Source organism: Staurois parvus, unplaced genomic scaffold (genome assembly GCF_062004578.1).
Source record: "Staurois parvus isolate SC_StPar_1 unplaced genomic scaffold, SC_StPar_1.0 ptg000120l, whole genome shotgun sequence".
NCBI lineage: Eukaryota > Metazoa > Chordata > Amphibia > Anura > Ranidae > Staurois > Staurois parvus.
Genome location: NW_028317916.1, coordinates 7,153,326 through 7,172,370, shown reverse-complemented (window position 1 = coordinate 7,172,370; position 19,045 = coordinate 7,153,326). Strand labels below are relative to the sequence as shown.

At 38.8% G+C, this 19,045-nt stretch overlaps 1 protein-coding gene across 6 annotated transcripts in view; it reads left to right on the top strand.

Moving 5' to 3' along the window:
- The window catches only part of CADPS2 (calcium dependent secretion activator 2), a 694,049-nt gene that overhangs the window by 645,288 nt on the left and 29,716 nt on the right, over positions 1 to 19,045 (top strand). For all 6 annotated transcript variants that reach the window (XM_089672135.1, XM_089672134.1, XM_089672133.1 and 3 more), the window contains one exon: positions 18,561 to 18,665. In XM_089672135.1, the coding sequence (XP_089528261.1) occupies positions 18,561 to 18,665 (105 nt within the window). The remainder of the gene's footprint in view (positions 1 to 18,560; positions 18,666 to 19,045) is intronic.

Sequence of the window (19,045 nt, the reverse complement as noted above, 5' to 3'; positions counted from 1 at the left end):
CACATAGTGGAAAAAGTCCCCTATGTGATGATTTTTTGGTGACAGGTTCTCTTTATTGAGACATGCAGGGTCTAAAAGAGCATATCGCACCGCATTACATTCTTTCCCAGTCTCCATGGCTGGGAATCTCTCAATGGGGACCCAAAAGTGACATCATAAAGTCACTTCCAGGTCAGGACAAGAAGGGGAAGAGAGCGGACATGTCCGCTCTCCTCCATCCCCTCTGGCCAACGGCGGTAAGCTGGTACCAGGTCTGCAGATGGGCAAGCGGAGCCCAGGAGACCTCACACTCGATTCTGATCGAATGCTTCCACCTGTCAGGTGAGCCCTGCTGCTTGCCCGCAGCAGGGCTAAAGGTTGAAAAAACTACCTGCATTGCGCCCTTAACTACGTGTCGTGGGCGTCGGGCAGTACAAATTCAACATCCTTAAGCGAGAAATGATATCAGCACTCAAGGAAAACTAGCACTCCAAAGAACCTAACATGGGCAAAAATAGCATATATATATATATATATATATATATATATAGTTTTGTAGCTTTGGTGTGTTTGTATTTTGATTTCAAGAATGAAATTTAGTGCTTAGAAGCAATGACATTTAAAATATGTGAATGAATACAATGTATATAAAGAATGTGTGGATTTCCAAACGATGATCTTGGGAGTAAAGATTCTATCTAGTTGACAGTAAGTTTCGAATCCTACCTGCGTAAGCATGTGTGCTTGTTTAGTCTAGTCACCACATGAATATAGCATGTTACCACAAGTTTTAAAGGGTTGACACCATTATTTTTTCTTTTATTCTATATCAGTTTTGGAAACAATTAACATCACTGTTGTTTTTGGACCCTTTTTGTACTGTATTCCTATATCATATATTTCTCATAACATGAAAATATTTAGATTTATATTGCATACATGTAAACCCAATGCATTTTTAAATGTTTAAATGAAAATCCAATTTGTTAATTAAAAAATAAATAGGCATTTATTTTTAAAAGATCAAATATTGGTGACGCTATGAATTGTTTTTCAATGCATGATTAAATGGGCATTCCCATCTTTCACCATTGTTGCCAGATAAAATTGCCAAATTTAAAAGCAGAAGAGCACACCAAATTCATAACATTATTATCTGTGTGAGTGCTTCACTGACATGAGAAGGATAATATGCATTTAGTGGAACTTAGTCGAGGGTTTTAGAGGGTATAAAACTCCTAACTCTGAATTTCCCCAAGCAATTGGTGGAGGAGTTGCTAGACATGGTAACAAATGGGACAATTCTATCCTATATTGATGAGTGAATAATGTAAATTCAGGTATTATGGAGTGTTAAGCATTTGTTTTTCTCTAAAAGATTTTTTGAGGGAGTTTCCTGCATCTTAGGACCTTTAGGCACCTCACATAATAGTTGTCCTTCAGTATATAATTAACCTGTATCTAAACTCTTAATGTTTCACTCCCTAAACACTTAAAGTGGTTGTAAACCTAAAAAAAATCCTGTTCCTTTAGTGCATGATAAATAGTATAGTGCTTCTTCAGTGTAATTTGTCCCATTCTATGCTGTAAAATACCTGGTTGATCCTGCCTTTTCCGATGTTCCCCTGTGTGTGCTGATCATGGTAATCATGGCTGGTGATCCATGATACCATGGTCAGTTTACGTGCCTCTGTCATCCCACTGTCTGTTCTCAATCTCGATCATTTCCTCCTCTCCCCCTCTGCCCTTGCCTGTCATTTCCTAGTCAGTGTGAGAGCCAAACTCCTCCCCGCTCCTCCCCTCTATATCACTGCAATATCTAACACAATGACTGGTATCCCCTCTGGTTTATAAAGATATAAACTACAGTGTATTTTAAACTACAGTGTATGTTTTTTGAAAATGATAACGCTGTGCAGTCATGTAGTCTCCCTCTGCTGGTTGACATCAGAGGTAAATCTCAGCCCCTTCCGCTGCTCTCTGATCAGGGAAGGAGAGCAGAGGGGGATCAGATGACCGCACAGCGGTGGTGTGAGAAAGGGTATTTAGCATTATCATTTTCACAAAACACACACACTGTGGTTTGTCTCTGTAAACCTGAGGGGATACCAGTAAATTTGTAATGTGACTTTCAACCACTTACAACCACTTTAAATTTAACAAGCATTTAACTTTAACCCTAACACTTAATCTAGCCCCTAAATGGAAAGTTTAACACTTGACTCCCTCCACCCAAGCATTTAATTTTTGTAGCGCTTCTCACCTCATCCTGTACTGCAAATCAGTACACCTTAAACATACAGGTCCTGCACCAAAATTACATGGTGGTGTGATCCCAGTGACTGATTGCAAATGTAAATTTAATGGAAAAGTATGGTTTGATAATTAGGCATTGCCCATTAAAATCTTTTGTTGATGATGTGGCCAGGTAAAAAAGAATTCTTGATTACACACACATTCACCGTTTGCTTTTAAACACCTAAATAAACTTTGACAGCAACCATGTGCAGAAGTTACACAGCTAGTTATAGTAGGTCTACCTGTGTACAATTTCAAGTAAAATTCCAGCTCAGATCTAACTAGTCATAAAAATGCCCCTTTCCCCACCTAACACCTATGCTGACAAACCTGTGTAAAAAAGATGTATATAACTACCTATTTTAAGCCCGCTTCATCAGCAGCTGGGTATTCCAGGAGCATTCACCTATAGGCTTCCTATGTCTTAGCAGTTGTTGGTGCTCCCTCCTGTCCCCTGCAGCTGCCAGTGGCTGACATAAGAGAGCTCACAGGACTGAACTGGAGCAGGCTGAAAATAGGTAAGTATATACATCTTTACATACAGTTGTGTCCAAAATTATTCAACCCCCACTGAAATTGAGTGTTTTGGCCAGTTTGACATTGCTTTTGATCATTCAGTCATCTTGCTTACATTTACATTAAAGAGGCACTTGTAGGTCAGACAAATATAACATAACAGTTATAATGAAATAACCACAAATGTCTTTTCTGTGCTCACAGCATTATCAGTTTTATTCAACCCCCAAGTGACATTCAATCTTAGTACTTAGTACAGCATCCTTTTACAGTTATAACAGCTTTTAAACGTGAAGCATAGCTTGACACAAGTGTCTTGCAGCGATCTACGGGTATCTTCGCCCATTCTTCATGGGCAAAGGCCTCCAGTTCAGTCACATTCTTAGGCTTGCGCACTGCAACTGCTTTCTTTAAGTCCCACCAGAGGTTCTCAATCGGATTTAAGTCTGGTGACTGCGATGGCCACTCCAAAATGTTCCAGCCTTTCCTCTGCAACCATGCTCTAGTGGACTTGGAGGTATGCTTGGGATCATTGTCCTGTTGAAAGGTCCAACGTCTCCCAAGCCTCAGGTGTGTGACGGACTGCATCACGTTTCCATCCAATATCTCCTGGTACTGAAGAGAATTCATGGTACCTTGCACACGCTGAAGCTTCCCTGTACCTGCAGAAGCAAAACAGCCCCAAAGCATGATTGACCCTCCACCATGCTTCACAGTAGGCAAGGTGTTCTTTTCATCATAGGCCTTGTTCTTCCTCCTCCAAACATAGCGTTGATCCATGGGCCCAAACAGTTCTAATTTTGTTTCATCAGTCCACAGAACACTATCCCACAACTTTTGTGGTTTGTCCACATGGCTTTTGGCATACTGCAGTCGACTCTTCTTATTCTTTGGAGACAGCAAGGGGGTACGCCTGGGAGTTCTGGCACGGAGGCCTTCATTACGCAGTGTGCGTCTTATTGTCTGGGCTGAAACTTCTGTACCCACATCTGACAAATCTTTTCTCAGTTCCTCAGCAGTCACACGGGGACTTCTCTCCACTCTACGCTTCAGGTAGCGCACAGCAGTCGAAGTCAGCATCTTCTTTCTGCCACGACCAGGTAGCGTTTCAACAGTGCCCTTTGCCTTGAATTTGCGAATGATGCTTCCTAAGGTGTCTCTTGGTATGTTTAACATCTTTGCAATCTTCTTATAGCCATTGCCCTTCCTGTGAAGAGAAATCACCTCTTCTCTTGTCTTCCTGGACCATTCTCTTGCCTTCACCATGTTTGTAACCACACCAGTAAATGTCTAGAAGGAGCTGAGTATCACAGTCATTTTAAAGCTGCCTAATTGGTGCTTATTATGCTTGATTGCTGCTCGGTGACATCCACAGGTGTTTTCAATACCTGATGGAAAGCACCTGTATGAACCTCTGTTCTTCAGAGTGGTAGTCTTTAAGGGGTTGAATAATTGTGGCAATGAAGAAACCACATAAGAACCATTTACTACTGTATTACATAAACAATTGATGTCATTTTAGTTGCATTTGGGTAGTTACAACGTCCTTGTAGGATTTGATTCTGAATACAATTCCAAATGTACACTATAGTCCCTAAACCCCTTTACAGCATTGGGGGTTGAATAATTTTGGACACAACTGTAGGTTAGTCAACATAGGTGTTGGAAGGGGGAAGGAAAATTTTTAAGTCTAGTTAGGTTTAGGCTGGAATTCAACGTGAAATGGAAGGTGGACTTGCTACGACTGTGTAATTTCTCCACACAGTTGCTATCATCAAACTTTATTTAAGCATTTCACAGCAAAGGAGAATACGTATGCATTCAAGGATGTTTTTTATTTGTAAGTAATTTGGAAAGGTAGAACTTTGACATGATGATTTTGTGTAAATATGTTGGGTATCCAAGATATTTTTGCATGTACTGTTCAATAGGGTACTTGCATTCCCAAACTCTATACATTTGTTCCAATAATAAATAAGACTTTGAGATAAAGTACCCTGGAATGTATTGAGAAAACAATGCAAAAATACAAAATATATAGTTATTGGTGCACAAAATAAACTATATCATTACATATAACACATAAATAAAAGATTTTTGCTTGGTATATAAAGGTACGTTTTACGATGCATACATAAATATACCAACAAGCTTATAATTCAGATTTTATACAATGCTATTTTCCCCTCTATAAATAGTTGTACATGTGTTCATGCTTCCTCAGGATCAAGGTAAAATAGTATACAATATTATATATTACCATTAATATGGTGCTAATTTGGTATCATGTTATTTATGGTCCAAAATAGCAATAATAAATATAGTCAAGAAATTGTGTATTGATTCCCATATAGGCACAAAAGAGATAAACTGCCAGAAATTAAGAATGCTTTCAGAAATAGAAGTGCTAATAGTTTATTTTTATCAATTAAAAAATGGAAAGTAAATGAACAGAAGGGAAATCCAAATCAAATTAACATTTGCCTTACAAACAGCATCAGTTCTTCTAGGTACACTTGCACACAGTTTTTGAAGAGACTCAACAAGTAGTTTGTTCCAGATATTTTGGGCAAATAACCACAGATCTTCTGTGGATATAGGTTGCCTAAAATCCTTCTGTCTCTTCATGTAATTCCAGACAGACTCAGTACTGAGATCTGTGGACCCCAAACTATCACTTCCAGGACAATTATGTTCTTCTTTACGCTGGACATAATTCTTATTTGACTGTATGTTTGGGGTTACTTTCCTGTTGCAGAATACATTTGGGGCCAGTCACACACCTTCCTGATGGTATGGCATGATGGATAAGCATTTGCCTGTATTTCTCAGCTTTGAGTACACCATTGATCCTGAACAAATCTCCAACTTGATTTGCAGAAATGTAGCCCAAAACTTGCAAAGATCCTCCACCATACTTCATTGTTGCCTGCAGACACTCATAATTGTACCGCTCTCCAGCCCTTCAGCAAACAAACCGCCTCTTGCTATAGCCAGATATTTCAAATTTTGACTTATCAGTCCAGAGCACCTGCTCCATTTTTCTGTGCCCCAGTTCCTATGTTTTTGTGTATAGTTGAGACACTTAGTCTTCTTTCTACATCGGAGGTCTGACTTTTTTGGCCTCAATTCTTCCATGGAGATGGCTTCTCGTCAGACTTTTCCAAACAGTACATGGGTGTACATGGATCCTACTTGGTTTCCGCCACTTCTGTGCTGATGGCACTGCTGGAAATTTTCAATGTTGAAGGGAAGTAAGCATGATGTGTCTGTTATCTGGTACATTAGGTTTCCTTAACCGCTTCCACGCCACCCTATAGCAGACATATTGCTACAAGGCGGCATGGGTGCGCAAAATCACGTATATATACGTGATTTTGCAGTCCTGGGTAGGGGGCGCGCACACCCTACCCGCACTGCCATTCGCGGCCTCGGCTGTCAATCACCGGTTCCCGGCCAGTGATTTCTCGCTGGCACTCGGTGATCGCCAAGTATCTCCTATGGGGGAGAGACCTGTGTATAAACAACACAGATCTCTCCCCTATCAGCTCCTGCACACTGCTTCGTATGGCTCTGCATAGCCAGTCAAGTTCCTCCATCCTAAACTCGCTCATCCATGTCTTTATGGACCTTGCTTTGTGCACTGGTGCGCAGTCATATTGGAACAGGGAAATCCATCCCCATCTTCCTGTTCCAATATTCTTCCTGTTCCAACTATTCTCACAAAGTTAGGAGCATGAAATTATCCAAAATATCTGGTATGCTGATGGCTTAAGAGTTCCCTTCACTAGCCAAACCCAACCCCTTAAAAACAACCCCCACACCATAATCCCCCCTCCACCAAACTTTACACTTGGCACAATGCAGTCAGACAAGTACTGATCTCCTAGCAATCGCTAAACTCAGACACACCATTGGATTGCCAGACAGAGAAGCGTGATTCGTCACTCCAGAGAACACATCTCCACCGCTCTAGAGTCCAGTGGCGGCATGCTTTACACCACTGCATCCAACGCTTTGCATTGCACTTAGTGATATAAGGCTTGGATGCAGCTGCTCGGCCATGGAAACCCATTCCATGAAGCTCTCTATACACTATTGTGCTAATCTGAAGGCCACACAAAGTTTGGAGGTCTTTAGCTATTGACTCTGCAGACAGTTGGCGACTTCTGTGCACTGTGCGCTTCACCATGTGCTGACCCTGCTCTGTCATTTTACGTGGCCTATCACTTTGTGGTTTGAGTTGCTGTTGTGCCCAGTTGCTTCCACTTTGTTATAATATCACTAACAGTTGACCATGGAATATTTTGTAGCAAGGAAATTTCATGGATAGTCATATTGCACAGGTGGCAACCGATCATGGTACCAAGCTTGATTTCACTGAGCTCCTGAGAGGGATCTATTCTTTCCCAAATGTTTGTAGAAGCAGTCTGCATGCCTAGGTGCTTGATTTTAAACACCTGTGGCCATGGAGGTGATTGGAACACCGAATCCAATGATATGGATGGGTGTCTCAATACCTTTGGCAATATAGTGTGTATATACAGTGCTCTGCATAAATGAGTACACCCCTTTTGAAAAGTAAGAGGTTAATCAATATCTCAAGGAACACAAGAACAATTTAAAAATGTTGCCAAAATTGAGTTTTATAGAACATTTGTTAGCTCATTACATGAAAGTAAGGTTTATAATTTAACTTAGATTACAAAATCTTCATTTTTACTCAAATTAGTTGATGCAAAAATGAATACACCCCACAACAAAACTACTACATCTAGTATTTTGTATGACCTCCATGATTTGAAAGGATGTCACCAAATCTTCAAGGCATGGAATAAACAAGTTGGCGACATAATGCAACATCTATCTTCTTCCATTCTTCAAGAATGACCTCTTTTAGAGCCTGGATGCTGGATAGAGAGTGATACTCAACTTGTCTCTGCAGAATTCCCCACTGGTGTTTGATTGGGTTCAGATCAGGAGACATACTTGACCACTGAATCACTTTCACCCTTTTCTTCTTCAGAAATTAAACAGTGGCTGAGATGTGTTTTGGATCATTGTCATGTTGGAAAAGTGCACAATGACCAAGGGCATGAAGTAATGGTAGCATCTTCACTTTCAATATAGAGCAGTACATTTGTGAATTCATGATGCCATAAATGAAATGTAGCTCCCCGATTCCAGCAGCACCACAGAAGGACACTGCCACCACCATGTTTCACTTAGGCACCATGCATTTTTCTTTGTACTCCTCACCTCTGCAACGCCTTACAGTTTTGAAGCCATCATTTCCAAAAACATTAGTTGTCTTCTGCTTCATCATGGGCCCTGGCAAATTCTAGGCAGGTTTTTTTGTGCATGGGCTTTAGGAGAGGCTTCCTTTGTGGACGAAACCTATGCATGTCATTCCTCTGCAGTGTACGCCGTATTGTGTCACAGGAAACAAGCACCCCAGTTTGGCTTTCTACTTCTTTAGCTAACTGCAGTGAGCTTGCATGGCGATTTTCTTCAACCCTCATCAGAAGGCGCTCCTGTCGGTCGAGGTGTTAATTTCTGTGGATGGCCTGGATGTCTCTGTTAGATGGTAGCAGTTCTATCTTTCTTAAATTTTTGTATACCTTTTGCTACAGTATTCTGACTGAAAAGTACAGCTTTGCTGATCTTCTTGTAGCCTTCACCTTTCTTGTGTAAAGAAATTTATTTTCTTTTATTAGGCCTTGTGACATTTCTCTTCCATGTGGTGCCATTGCTGACAGCATGAAATGGGAAGGGGTTTTCTTTGTTAAGTAACGCCTTTTTATAATCATATGTCTGCCGGACACCTGTTTAATGAATAATTGGACTCACTAGTAGTTGAATTCTTATTAATTAGGATTTTATATATATATATATATATATACACACACACACACACTTACAAATACATATAAAACATATTCATGTGTTAGAATAGTCAAAGTCCAGACCTAAATCCAGTTGAGAATCTGTGGCAAGACTTCAAAACTGCTGTTCACAGACGCTCTCCATCCAATCTGACAGCGCTTAAGCTATTTTGCAAAGAAGAATGGGCAAACATTTCACTCTGTAGATGTGCAAAGCTGGTGGAGACATACCCAAAAAAGACTTGCAACTGCAGTTACAGCGAAAGTATTAACTCAGGGGGGCTGAATACAAATGCACGCCACACATTTTTACAGATATTTATTTGTTAAAAAAAATTGAAAACCATTTATCATTTTCCTTCCACTTCACAATTATGAGCCACTTTGTGTTGGTATATCACATAAAATCCCAATAAAACTCATTTATGTTTTTGGTTGTAACATATTAAAATGGAAAATTTCAAGGGGTATAAATACTTTTTCAAGGCACTGTGTGTGTGTATATATGTATATATAATATACACACACAATAATATGAGTTAAAACTTCTCATATCGCAAGCTCTCAGGAAGTTCTTTCGGGTCGGGTCCAGTGGGTGGGAATGCCGTTAGCCTGGTTTTCTATGGCTTCCTAGAAAGATCAAGCAAATCAAGAAAGTCAGAGTGAAATGAGAAATTTTGAGATGCATACATGCACAATACCAGTGCCCCAGGAAGCACTCAGACCTTTGCATTTTTAGAAGCAGTGATCAACAAAGGCAGCTTCCATATTTCCTTAGTGTAGGTTCCCTTTAAAGCAATATGCTGAGCAAAGCTGCCAAATTAAGCTTGTTCTGGAATTCTGGGCATCTTATTGTAATCTGACACCTTATATAGAGTGTTTTTATAGCCTTGGAATTGGCACAGACCTTTGGGGTATGGTGCAAGCAAGGACAATACCCTCTGCCACCCACGTGAAAGCTCTGGGTGTCTGAGTTACTTTTCATACACAGACAGCTCATGCAAGAACTGAATTTTGAAACGTCAGAATTTGCATGGGAGCTTTCGTGATAACCAAGAATTTTGAAAAGCACAGAGTACAGGTATATTTAATTATACTATCCATGAGCTTAAAAGAAGACTCTTGGGCACGCATGCTGGTTTGACAGGTGTATCAGAGAATGTAGTAACATCCTTTCATATAAATTTAAAACCAAGAGTACCATAGCATTGTTCTAATTTAAAATTCTAGAAATTGGACTTGTACAGTGACTAAAATTAATGGTGGTATTTTTATGCTGAACTGTAACTAAATTTTAAGGTAGTACTTTAGTTTAAAGCTGAAAAATCCGTACAAGAACAGTGTTTAAACAAAATATTCACAATTCAGTATTTGTAACCTGAAATTTAAAGCCCAGCCCTGGTCTGGAAGCAAAAAAAAAAAGCCCTTGTGATGGGTTTACCGCACACTGCAAAACCTAGGGTGTAAGCTTACCCTAACATCACTCCAGTGCTCTATTCATCACCCTCTGGCACTCTGAGCCATCTCTGTGTGTCATCATGTACAAGCCATGGATTTTCCCCTCTCTGCATTGCATGTGGAGGTGGCAAGCATGTGACAATGACTGGGGGCGCCTTAGAAAGGAGGCTCTGCGGGATCAGTCACAGAGCTGGAGTGACCCTTCTGGAGCAAGGAATAAGAAACATATACTTTTTTATTCCTCCACCCCTAGACCCCCATTCAAAAAAAAAGATATTCAACCCTTGCGAGGGGGGAGGGTTTACTGCTAGGGATTTTTTTTTTCTTATTGTTGGAGTTGGGCTTTAATACATATCCAGTGAATCTGTACAACAGAAAGAATGTTTATGCTATAGCAACTAAACCAAGTGGGATTTCACGAATTCAGTAATTGTCAGCTATTATTATTAAATGCAGTTAATATGACAGAAGAAAATGTGTTTCTCTGATCAGTAACAATTTGCAGCATCTGGGTCTGAAAAAAATACTTACCACTTTACTTGCAAAATGTCTTGTACCAACTTCTTGTGCTCCTAGAATTTCTACTTTTTGAGGAAAGGCTACCTATTTTTTTTTTTATTTGCTTCATTTGCAATTTTTTTTATAATGATTATTAATAAAATGATATTTGAGTAAAAATGTTATCCTACTGGCTTAGTTTTTTCCATGCAAATTATTATGTAGATTACTAGTTGCTTACAGTTTTAGAAGTGACAGTTTAATATTCCATTTTCAAATGTTCCTATGGTTGATGGATGTACATAGGTTAGCCACGGTTTTAAATTGTACTTGTTCACATCCTTGCAACATAAGTTAGCAAAAAAGTTCATGTCCATTTTTTCTTATGTACCTGCTTGATAAAAGGCCTATTGATTACAATAATAGTGCATTGAATAGGCATGCCAGCACACAGTAGTGTATTAATGCATGTAAAAATGGATGCAAATGCACATTACATTATTGCAACAAGACGAAAGTGCTAAATACAATAGTATTGTGTATTTCCTTCTCAAGCATCTGTCTGTGATCCTGACTACAGGTATATAACAGTTACTAATCACAGCTTTCCACAACCATCTTATAAAAGGCTTCACAGCTTTCAGAAGTCATATAAACATCAACAATATTGCCTTGTGATTTGTTGTGGAGTTGCAGGCGTCACATTAGAAACGCTAATTATTTCTGCTTTCCACCAGCAGAATACATGCATTTTCACACATGAACACACAGAACGCGTACTCTCTAGTTTTATAACTAATTGTACTGTGCTAAAAATGTTGCAAACAGGCAACGGTAATAAAGCCAATATTAATTACATCTTTTTTCTAATTTAGTTTAGGGAGCAGAACTGTGAAATTCCTTAACCACATTTTTAAGCATACTAGAGAAAAAAAAATCAGGGTATGTTGCTAAATCTCTATTCAAAAGCACTAGAATGAAACAACTCAAATCCTTGTTAGGAAATTGCAGAGTCTGGCACTGACAAAGAGCTCATGCTTGTTCTATTGTTACTTCCTCTATGTCCTGAGAGTGGAGCCCTTTACAGCTGCTTGGATCCAGCCTGGCTCAGCTGTACTATTTTAAGAGAGGAGGCTTGTCAATTTCTGGTCACAATAGTTTTTCAGTGCCTGTTGCAGAGCTGAGCACGGTTGGGGATCAATGCTAGCCTTTCAGACTGCACCCTTTTTCATTGCTTTGATTTGTTAATTCAAGACTAAAGGTCCACCAAGGGGGTTTAGGGTGTTTAAGAAAGCTGATGAACTGTTTAAGAAAGCTGATGAACTGGGAGCGTTCGTAGTCTTGGCATGGCAATTTACGTAGTTGGTGGCAACTATTGGCTCCAAGGGAGCTGTGTCCTTGTTGACCCACTTGTTATTAAAATGCACAAGCACTGTGTTTCGCAATATTTCAGCCCTATTTCTTTGTCAATACCACCTTCTGAGCCGTTCAGCTTGTTGGTTGCTCTAAAGATTCTCTTAGATTGGGTTTGAAAACTTCACCTTAAACACTAGATTAGACTGATGTTCTGTTTTCCGTGCTCCTGTTGATTTGTTGAACCTTTGCAGGGCTGGAAAGCAAGTAGCAGCTTGATGGGGAGACAGCCTGCTAATATGATTTACCAGTCTACAGTCATGCACAATAAGTGTGAATAAATACAAGGGTCTCACAGAATCAACCCTAGCCTTTCCTTTCCGCTTATTTTTGCTTGTCAGGAAAATAATGCATGCCCTTACAGGAGCTTGATGTGCTATGAATAAGATACAAAACAATACCATTTTTTAAAGTGGTTTGGAACTGTCAAATACATGGCATGAGGACAAGATGAGTGCTGCTGTTCAGACAGTATAGAATAAATTGCTCGATTTTCTGTACAGTGCCATTGTAAAACAGCTGCTAAACATTTAACCTTGTGCTTACAAAGCGGAAGAAATAGACATCTTCTAGAAAGCTCAATAGCTGTATGGATCTGAGATGCTTTACTTCAAGGTGCTTTAGAGATGGAAAACTTTCTTGCATCGTGTGTGTGTGTGTGTGTGTGTGACATGCATAGCCAAAATAATGGTAGTTTGTAAAAACTTTGATTTACATTATTTGAATATACTGTATATTTGACCAACATAGTTCTCTAAATTAACTCATTTTGTTATACAAAAAACAGGGCAAACTGGCATACAGTGGTTCCATTATATATTTGCATTTACAAAGATGAAGAGATAATCTAGCTTGTAAGTGGCTTCAGAAGGAATATATTTGATGGGAGCTTGTCCACACGTGATTAGCTGTGGGGGTTACACACTGCACCAGAATCCTATATGACTATCAAGCAATTTATCCCAACTCATAATGTACAGTGTGCCCACTTTCAGCATGTGGCAGTGTATTTGGGGGGACTGCCTCTTTCTCTAAAGTGACAGTCAAGTGCAGGTGAGAACCCTTCATCTATACTTGCTACAGCCACTTGGAAGCCATTACATCTGTTCATGTTTGTGAGTGGAATATATCATTTTTATTTTACTATTTTATTTAACAATTTGGAGTTCAGCTATTATTTTTAGATATATACAAATCATATCCCTTTAAGTTAATTAAGCCCCTTGACACCGACGTCACACAAATATGCGGCCTCACAGAACTGGGCTTTTTTCCGTGGGGCCACATATTTGCATACCTTTCTTTGTGCTGGGAGCGCGCCGCACAGCAAGCTCCCTGCACAAAGACCGGGGTGTCACTGAGAGCCCCAGGTCCCGTTCTAACGATCAGGACCTGGGACTCCCGATTTCAAGTCACATGATTGCTGTGATAGCCTCTGATTAGCTATCACAGTGTTCAGTCACTGTGAAGCCCGCCCTCCTTTGTCTTTTCTTTCCCTCTGAATGGACAAGAGAGATACATTGTATCTCTCTCCTTGCATAGAGAAAAAAAACAACTGTTTGTAAAAAAAAACGATAAATATTAAAAAATACCTAGATCAAGGTTTGATCTACTTCAGTGCCAGGGTTAATGTTTGGGTCGAGATCAGGATTTTTATTTATTTTTTTAAATTGGTGTCAGTTTAGTGTCAGTGTGTTTTAGGTTAAAACAAAAACAAAATGCGCACTATTGTTTCTGGGCTGTAGTACAGGTACAAACAACAAATAACATACACATATAGTATCGCTGCCATCGTCAAGAGTTGGAAAATTTATTTTGGGTTGTTCCTTGGTGGTAGGTTATGGTAATAACAAGAAGCACACAGGTAAATTTAAAAAAAGATTTTTTTTTTTTTTTTACTATTTAGGGCAAGTTTTCCTTTGATAATAAAAAAAAAATCAGGAGATATCCATTACTATTTACCACCTAATGAAAGCCCAATTTGTCCTGAAAAAACAAGGTATACTCCACCAGGATGTACAATGTAGTTGTGATGATATGTACGGTTATACCAACACATGTCAAAGTTGTAAAATTCTACTTGGGCTTTAAGATTTGTTTTACCCTTAGGCGTGAAGGTGTTAAACACGTCAATACCTGGCACTTTCACCCCCCTCCTGCCCAGGCCATTTTTTAGCTTTCAGCACTGTCGCACCTTGAATTTCAATTGTGCAGTCATACAACACTGTACCCAATTTATTTTTTTCTCACACAAACAGAGCTTTCTTTTTGTGGTATTCAATTGCCACTGGGTTTTTTATATTTGATAAATAAACAAAAAAAGACCAAAAACATTGAAAAAACACGTTTTTCTTTGTTTCTGTTATGCAAATTTTGCAAATAGTCTTTCTTCATAAATTTAGGCAAAATGTATTCTGCTACATTTCCTTGGTAAAAATGACCCAAATCAGTGTATATTATTTAGTCTGTAGGAAAGTTATAGAGTCCACAAACTATAGTGTATATATGTCTGAAAATCGATCAATCCTGATATACTGACAGGCTTTCTCATTTCTTGAGACCAGACAATGCCAGGACAGTACAAATATCCCACAAATTACCCCTTTTTTGGAATGTAGACAGTCCAACGTATTTAGTAAGAGGCATGGCAAGTTTTTTGAAGTTGTAATTTTTTTGTCACAATTTTTTGGAAAATGAATACATTTTAAAAAATTGTGTTTTTCACTATTTTTTTACACAGTCACCAGTGCAGTGCAGTACAGCATCATCATAAACTTGGTGTTAAAAGAAAATATTTTCTTTTTAATACCTTTTTATGATTTTTTTTACACTGTTACCAGAAAAATACAGTGGTACCATAGTTACACTGCACTAATCTGGGAAAGTGATCAGGTTTTTTTTTTTTTGCACTCTGATTGCTTATAACAGTGACTTTATTGTTATAAGCAACCATTTTTTCTGAACGAAATCTATTAATTCAGTATTTACTATTGTGATTAACTGTGATTTGGCTACAGCTAATAATATGGTATAGATGGGCTGTGATTGGCTTTGTCTGTACCATGTGATCACTGTGACCAATCACAGAGATCAACACAATAGTACACAATGAATGGAAGCCATCCATTGTGTACAATTGTTGTGTGATCTGCTGTGATTGGTCACACAGTACTGGCAGTGGCCCAGTACACTGATCTGTCATCCGCTGTGTCCAGGGAAGACATCAAATAGTGCTGTGTCCAGGAAGGACATCATATGGCGTCCATCCAGAACAACGAATGTTGCACCCGGATTGCCAGCCATTTTTGCACTGTGTGTAAAGAAAAAATGTATGCTTTTATCACTGCTTTTTTAGCTTTGTAATATTTGAAATTTACAGCACCATTGTACCATAGTGCTTTTAACGTGTTGCTGAATGTCTTTTTTTTTAAATAAGTGGTGAATGTGTTGTCTTTTTATTAATATGTAACCTATACATGATCTGAAAGTTTACAGTTTATGATTCTATGAGTAACCTAGAGCCCACAATAGTTTCTAATACACCTAATATATGAAGTTCTAATTGGGCGGTTTTAATTATATACAGTATTTTATTAGACAGGGACTTTAGCCTAGACTTTATGGCAGTGAGTAGAGGTTCAGACACCTGTTAAAAATACAAGAAACACAAAAGAATGTAAAGTTTGTTCCACCTCAGTTTCCCACTAGTTTTCTAACATTTACAGAAGGACATAATTGAAATGATTGGTGTAAGACTGGCCATAGATGATTCATTTTTTTTTTTTTAAGCCAGGCAGTTGATCAAAAAAATACAAACAGATTCCCCATGCACACATTCAAGGTGGATGTGAATGGGGATCCTCCACACTGTTTTATTGTATTCTGACAGTGGGACTTCTCAGCTGCCAGAATACACTGGCCAGCATTGCAGCTGATTGGCTGCATGCACTGATCAAACACAAATTTTCAAACATTCCTGTTCAAGAGGAGTTGATCACTAGGTCGCAACTGCTCTCGAACAGGAACATCTATAGATGGATCTAAATTCATCTGGTCCCTGCTGAACTGGCCAAATTTCTGTCCATCTATGACCCGCCTAACTGAATGGTGGACCTCTAAGAAGACAGGGTTGTACTTAGACAACAGCACAGAAAAGCAAACTAGAGAATAGGAGATAGTTTTCTGTTTCACCACTATCTTTTGCTCCCTCTTCACCCTTCAGTTCTTTTGTTGAATTTGGCCACAAAATTCTAGCAGTGACCAGAAAAATGAAATAAAATAAGTAAATGGTTTGAACATTTTAAGTAACCGGGTCACAAGCAAAAGGTTCAGCAACAGGAGGTCAAATAATTCAGGAGCAGGCAAAAGAGTAGTCAGAGAAGAGCCAGGGATCAGAGCAGGAGACGGTCAACGGATCAGGGTCAGGCAGGGTCGGCAACTAGTAATCACTCAAGAACTCAGGATACAGGAACAGCAGGAAAGACCATACAGCAATTTGTGAATTGCCAAAGCCTGTTTAAATAGTGCACCCTGTGCACTCATTGGTGCCAGGTGCACGTCTATGGGCGCGAGTGCGCATGCGCGGCCGCCGTTGCCGCTGCGATCGCCAGGTCCTAGTGTCCGCATGCTAGTGCGCCTAGACGGACCGCGCATGCGCAGACTCACGTGCCGCGGTAATTCTCGGGGTTCCTGACACTGTCAGTTTAGGTAAAACATTTTGAAAACCATTTATCATTTTCCTTCCACCTCACAATTATGTCCCACTTTGTGTTGGTCTATCACATAAAACCCCAATAAAATACATTTACGTATGAATACTTTTTCAAGACACTGTAGAGCTTTTTTGATTTGGTATTTGATCACCACTGAGTTTTGTATTACTAAAAGAAAAAAAAACAACATTTTTGAAAAAAATAAACCTTTGAAAAAAAAACTATTTTTTGTTTTCTAAATTTTTTTTAACTATATGCTATAAAATATATCCAATAAAAAAATGTAAAAAATCTAATTTCTTCATAAACTTAGACCAAAATGTATTCTGATACATGTCTTTGGTAAAAAAATAAATCGCAATAAGTGTATATTGATTGGTTTGTGTGAAAGTTATAACATCTACAAACTATGGTATATATACCAGAATGTTTTTTTTTATCCTAGTAGTGGCGGTGATCAGCGACTTATAGTGAGACTGTGATCAGGCAATCTGACACTAACTGACATGGGTGGGAGAAAGACTAACTGACTGACCTCACCAATGGCACGAAGAGCCAGCACACACTAAATGCGTTTCAGCGTGCTTTTTTTCTGCATTCAAAATGCACAGAAAGTAGGTTATATGGTTGTCAATGTCATAGTTTACAGTGCTTGCAGGTCCAGTGTATTCCAGTTGCAAAAAAAAGTAGTACAGGCTGCATTTTTCCTGCATAAAACTATACTGGAACGCAGTACCTAGAACGCTGCAAAATGCACCTGTAATATACATGTCCCTATTTAAATTGAAGAAAAAAGAGAGGGGAAAAAATGAAAGGCATCCAGAACACATCTGGACTGCATTTCAATAGTGTGAAATGGCCCTGACACAGTGATCAGTGATAATACTGTACACTGTCACTGTACCAATGACACTGGCTCGGAAGGGGTTAACATCTCGGAGTAATCAAGGGGTTAAATGTATGGCGAACAACAGTTAATACGTGTAATATGTGCTGTTTTTTTTTTTTTTTATTACTAAAGATTGGTTTGTTTCTTCTCCCTGCTTTGCAGACACAGATTCTTCCCTCTGTACAAAATCCTGTGTGTTTGTCAACACAGGGCTCTGGGTTGTGATTGGACAAAGCCGATCAGCAGTTCCCAGCCATGAATCATTGGCTGAAATATGCAGACAAAATCCTGTTGTGTCCTATCAGGGAGTGACATATACTGTAGGTGCAGGTGGGCAGTCTGTAAGTGGTTTTTAACCAGCTGATCATTTTCATATGAAACAGGGGACTAGTTGTATCCATTTACTTTTTTTTTGACGATTACTGTTTTTTACCTCATAGTACTGGCGTTAGACATTTTTGGTCACTGTCCTGTCTTTGTTTTCATTAGGGTAACATGCAGTTCAGGTGAAACAATAATGCATATTAGCATAACAATAAACAGAATTTGGTTTCCCAACTATTGCTAAAACTCCTGATGTGTGACTAGTTATTGCCACAACTGTAGAATTTTTGAAAATGTTTTGATTTTAATATTGGTGGGTTCAAAAACGCTGACTGCAAAGTGCTAAACATTTTATAATGAATATTACAGCTTGAAAGCAGAACAGTTAGTGCTAATTCACATAAAGAACAGTCCAGGTCAGCGTGCTTGATTTCCTGGCAAACATGCACATCTTTTATCAATAAATTATCGTATTATTAACTTCAAGCGTTGGCCTGTCATGATTTCAAAGTGTTTCATTAGCAGTCATTACTTTATCAGTTAAATTAATACTGCAGAATCTATTCTTTTCTCTTTTTTGTTTTACAGCAATGGTACAGTAAATCCGTGAAAGTTATATGCGTGTGGCTGGCTGACAGATTAGACCTTCAACTGCATGTGTACCAGTTAAAGACAATCATCAAGATTGTAAAGGTGAGCCATGCTTATATTAAATACAATAAACATTTCAACATTTTTTGTGCTTTTAGTCTATTGAAGTTTAGTATTTTATATATACTGTATATACAGTGTATATACTATGTGTAGTATAGAGTACATAGATCCACTCTCATCAGTGCCTGCTCATCTATTACTAAAGTCTCTAACCTATGCTAATGCATGAATTGTTCGATACACTGTATTTTTTAATAATTTAGCATTACTTTACTTTAACTGCTAACATTTTCAAAACAAAAATCTAATACTTTTACATGGGCAACATAACTAAGCAATGTGATGCAAAAATGCTGTGCAATCCTGTACTTATTGTTCCTAAATTAATTTAATTTGGTCTGCAGGAATATACTTAATAT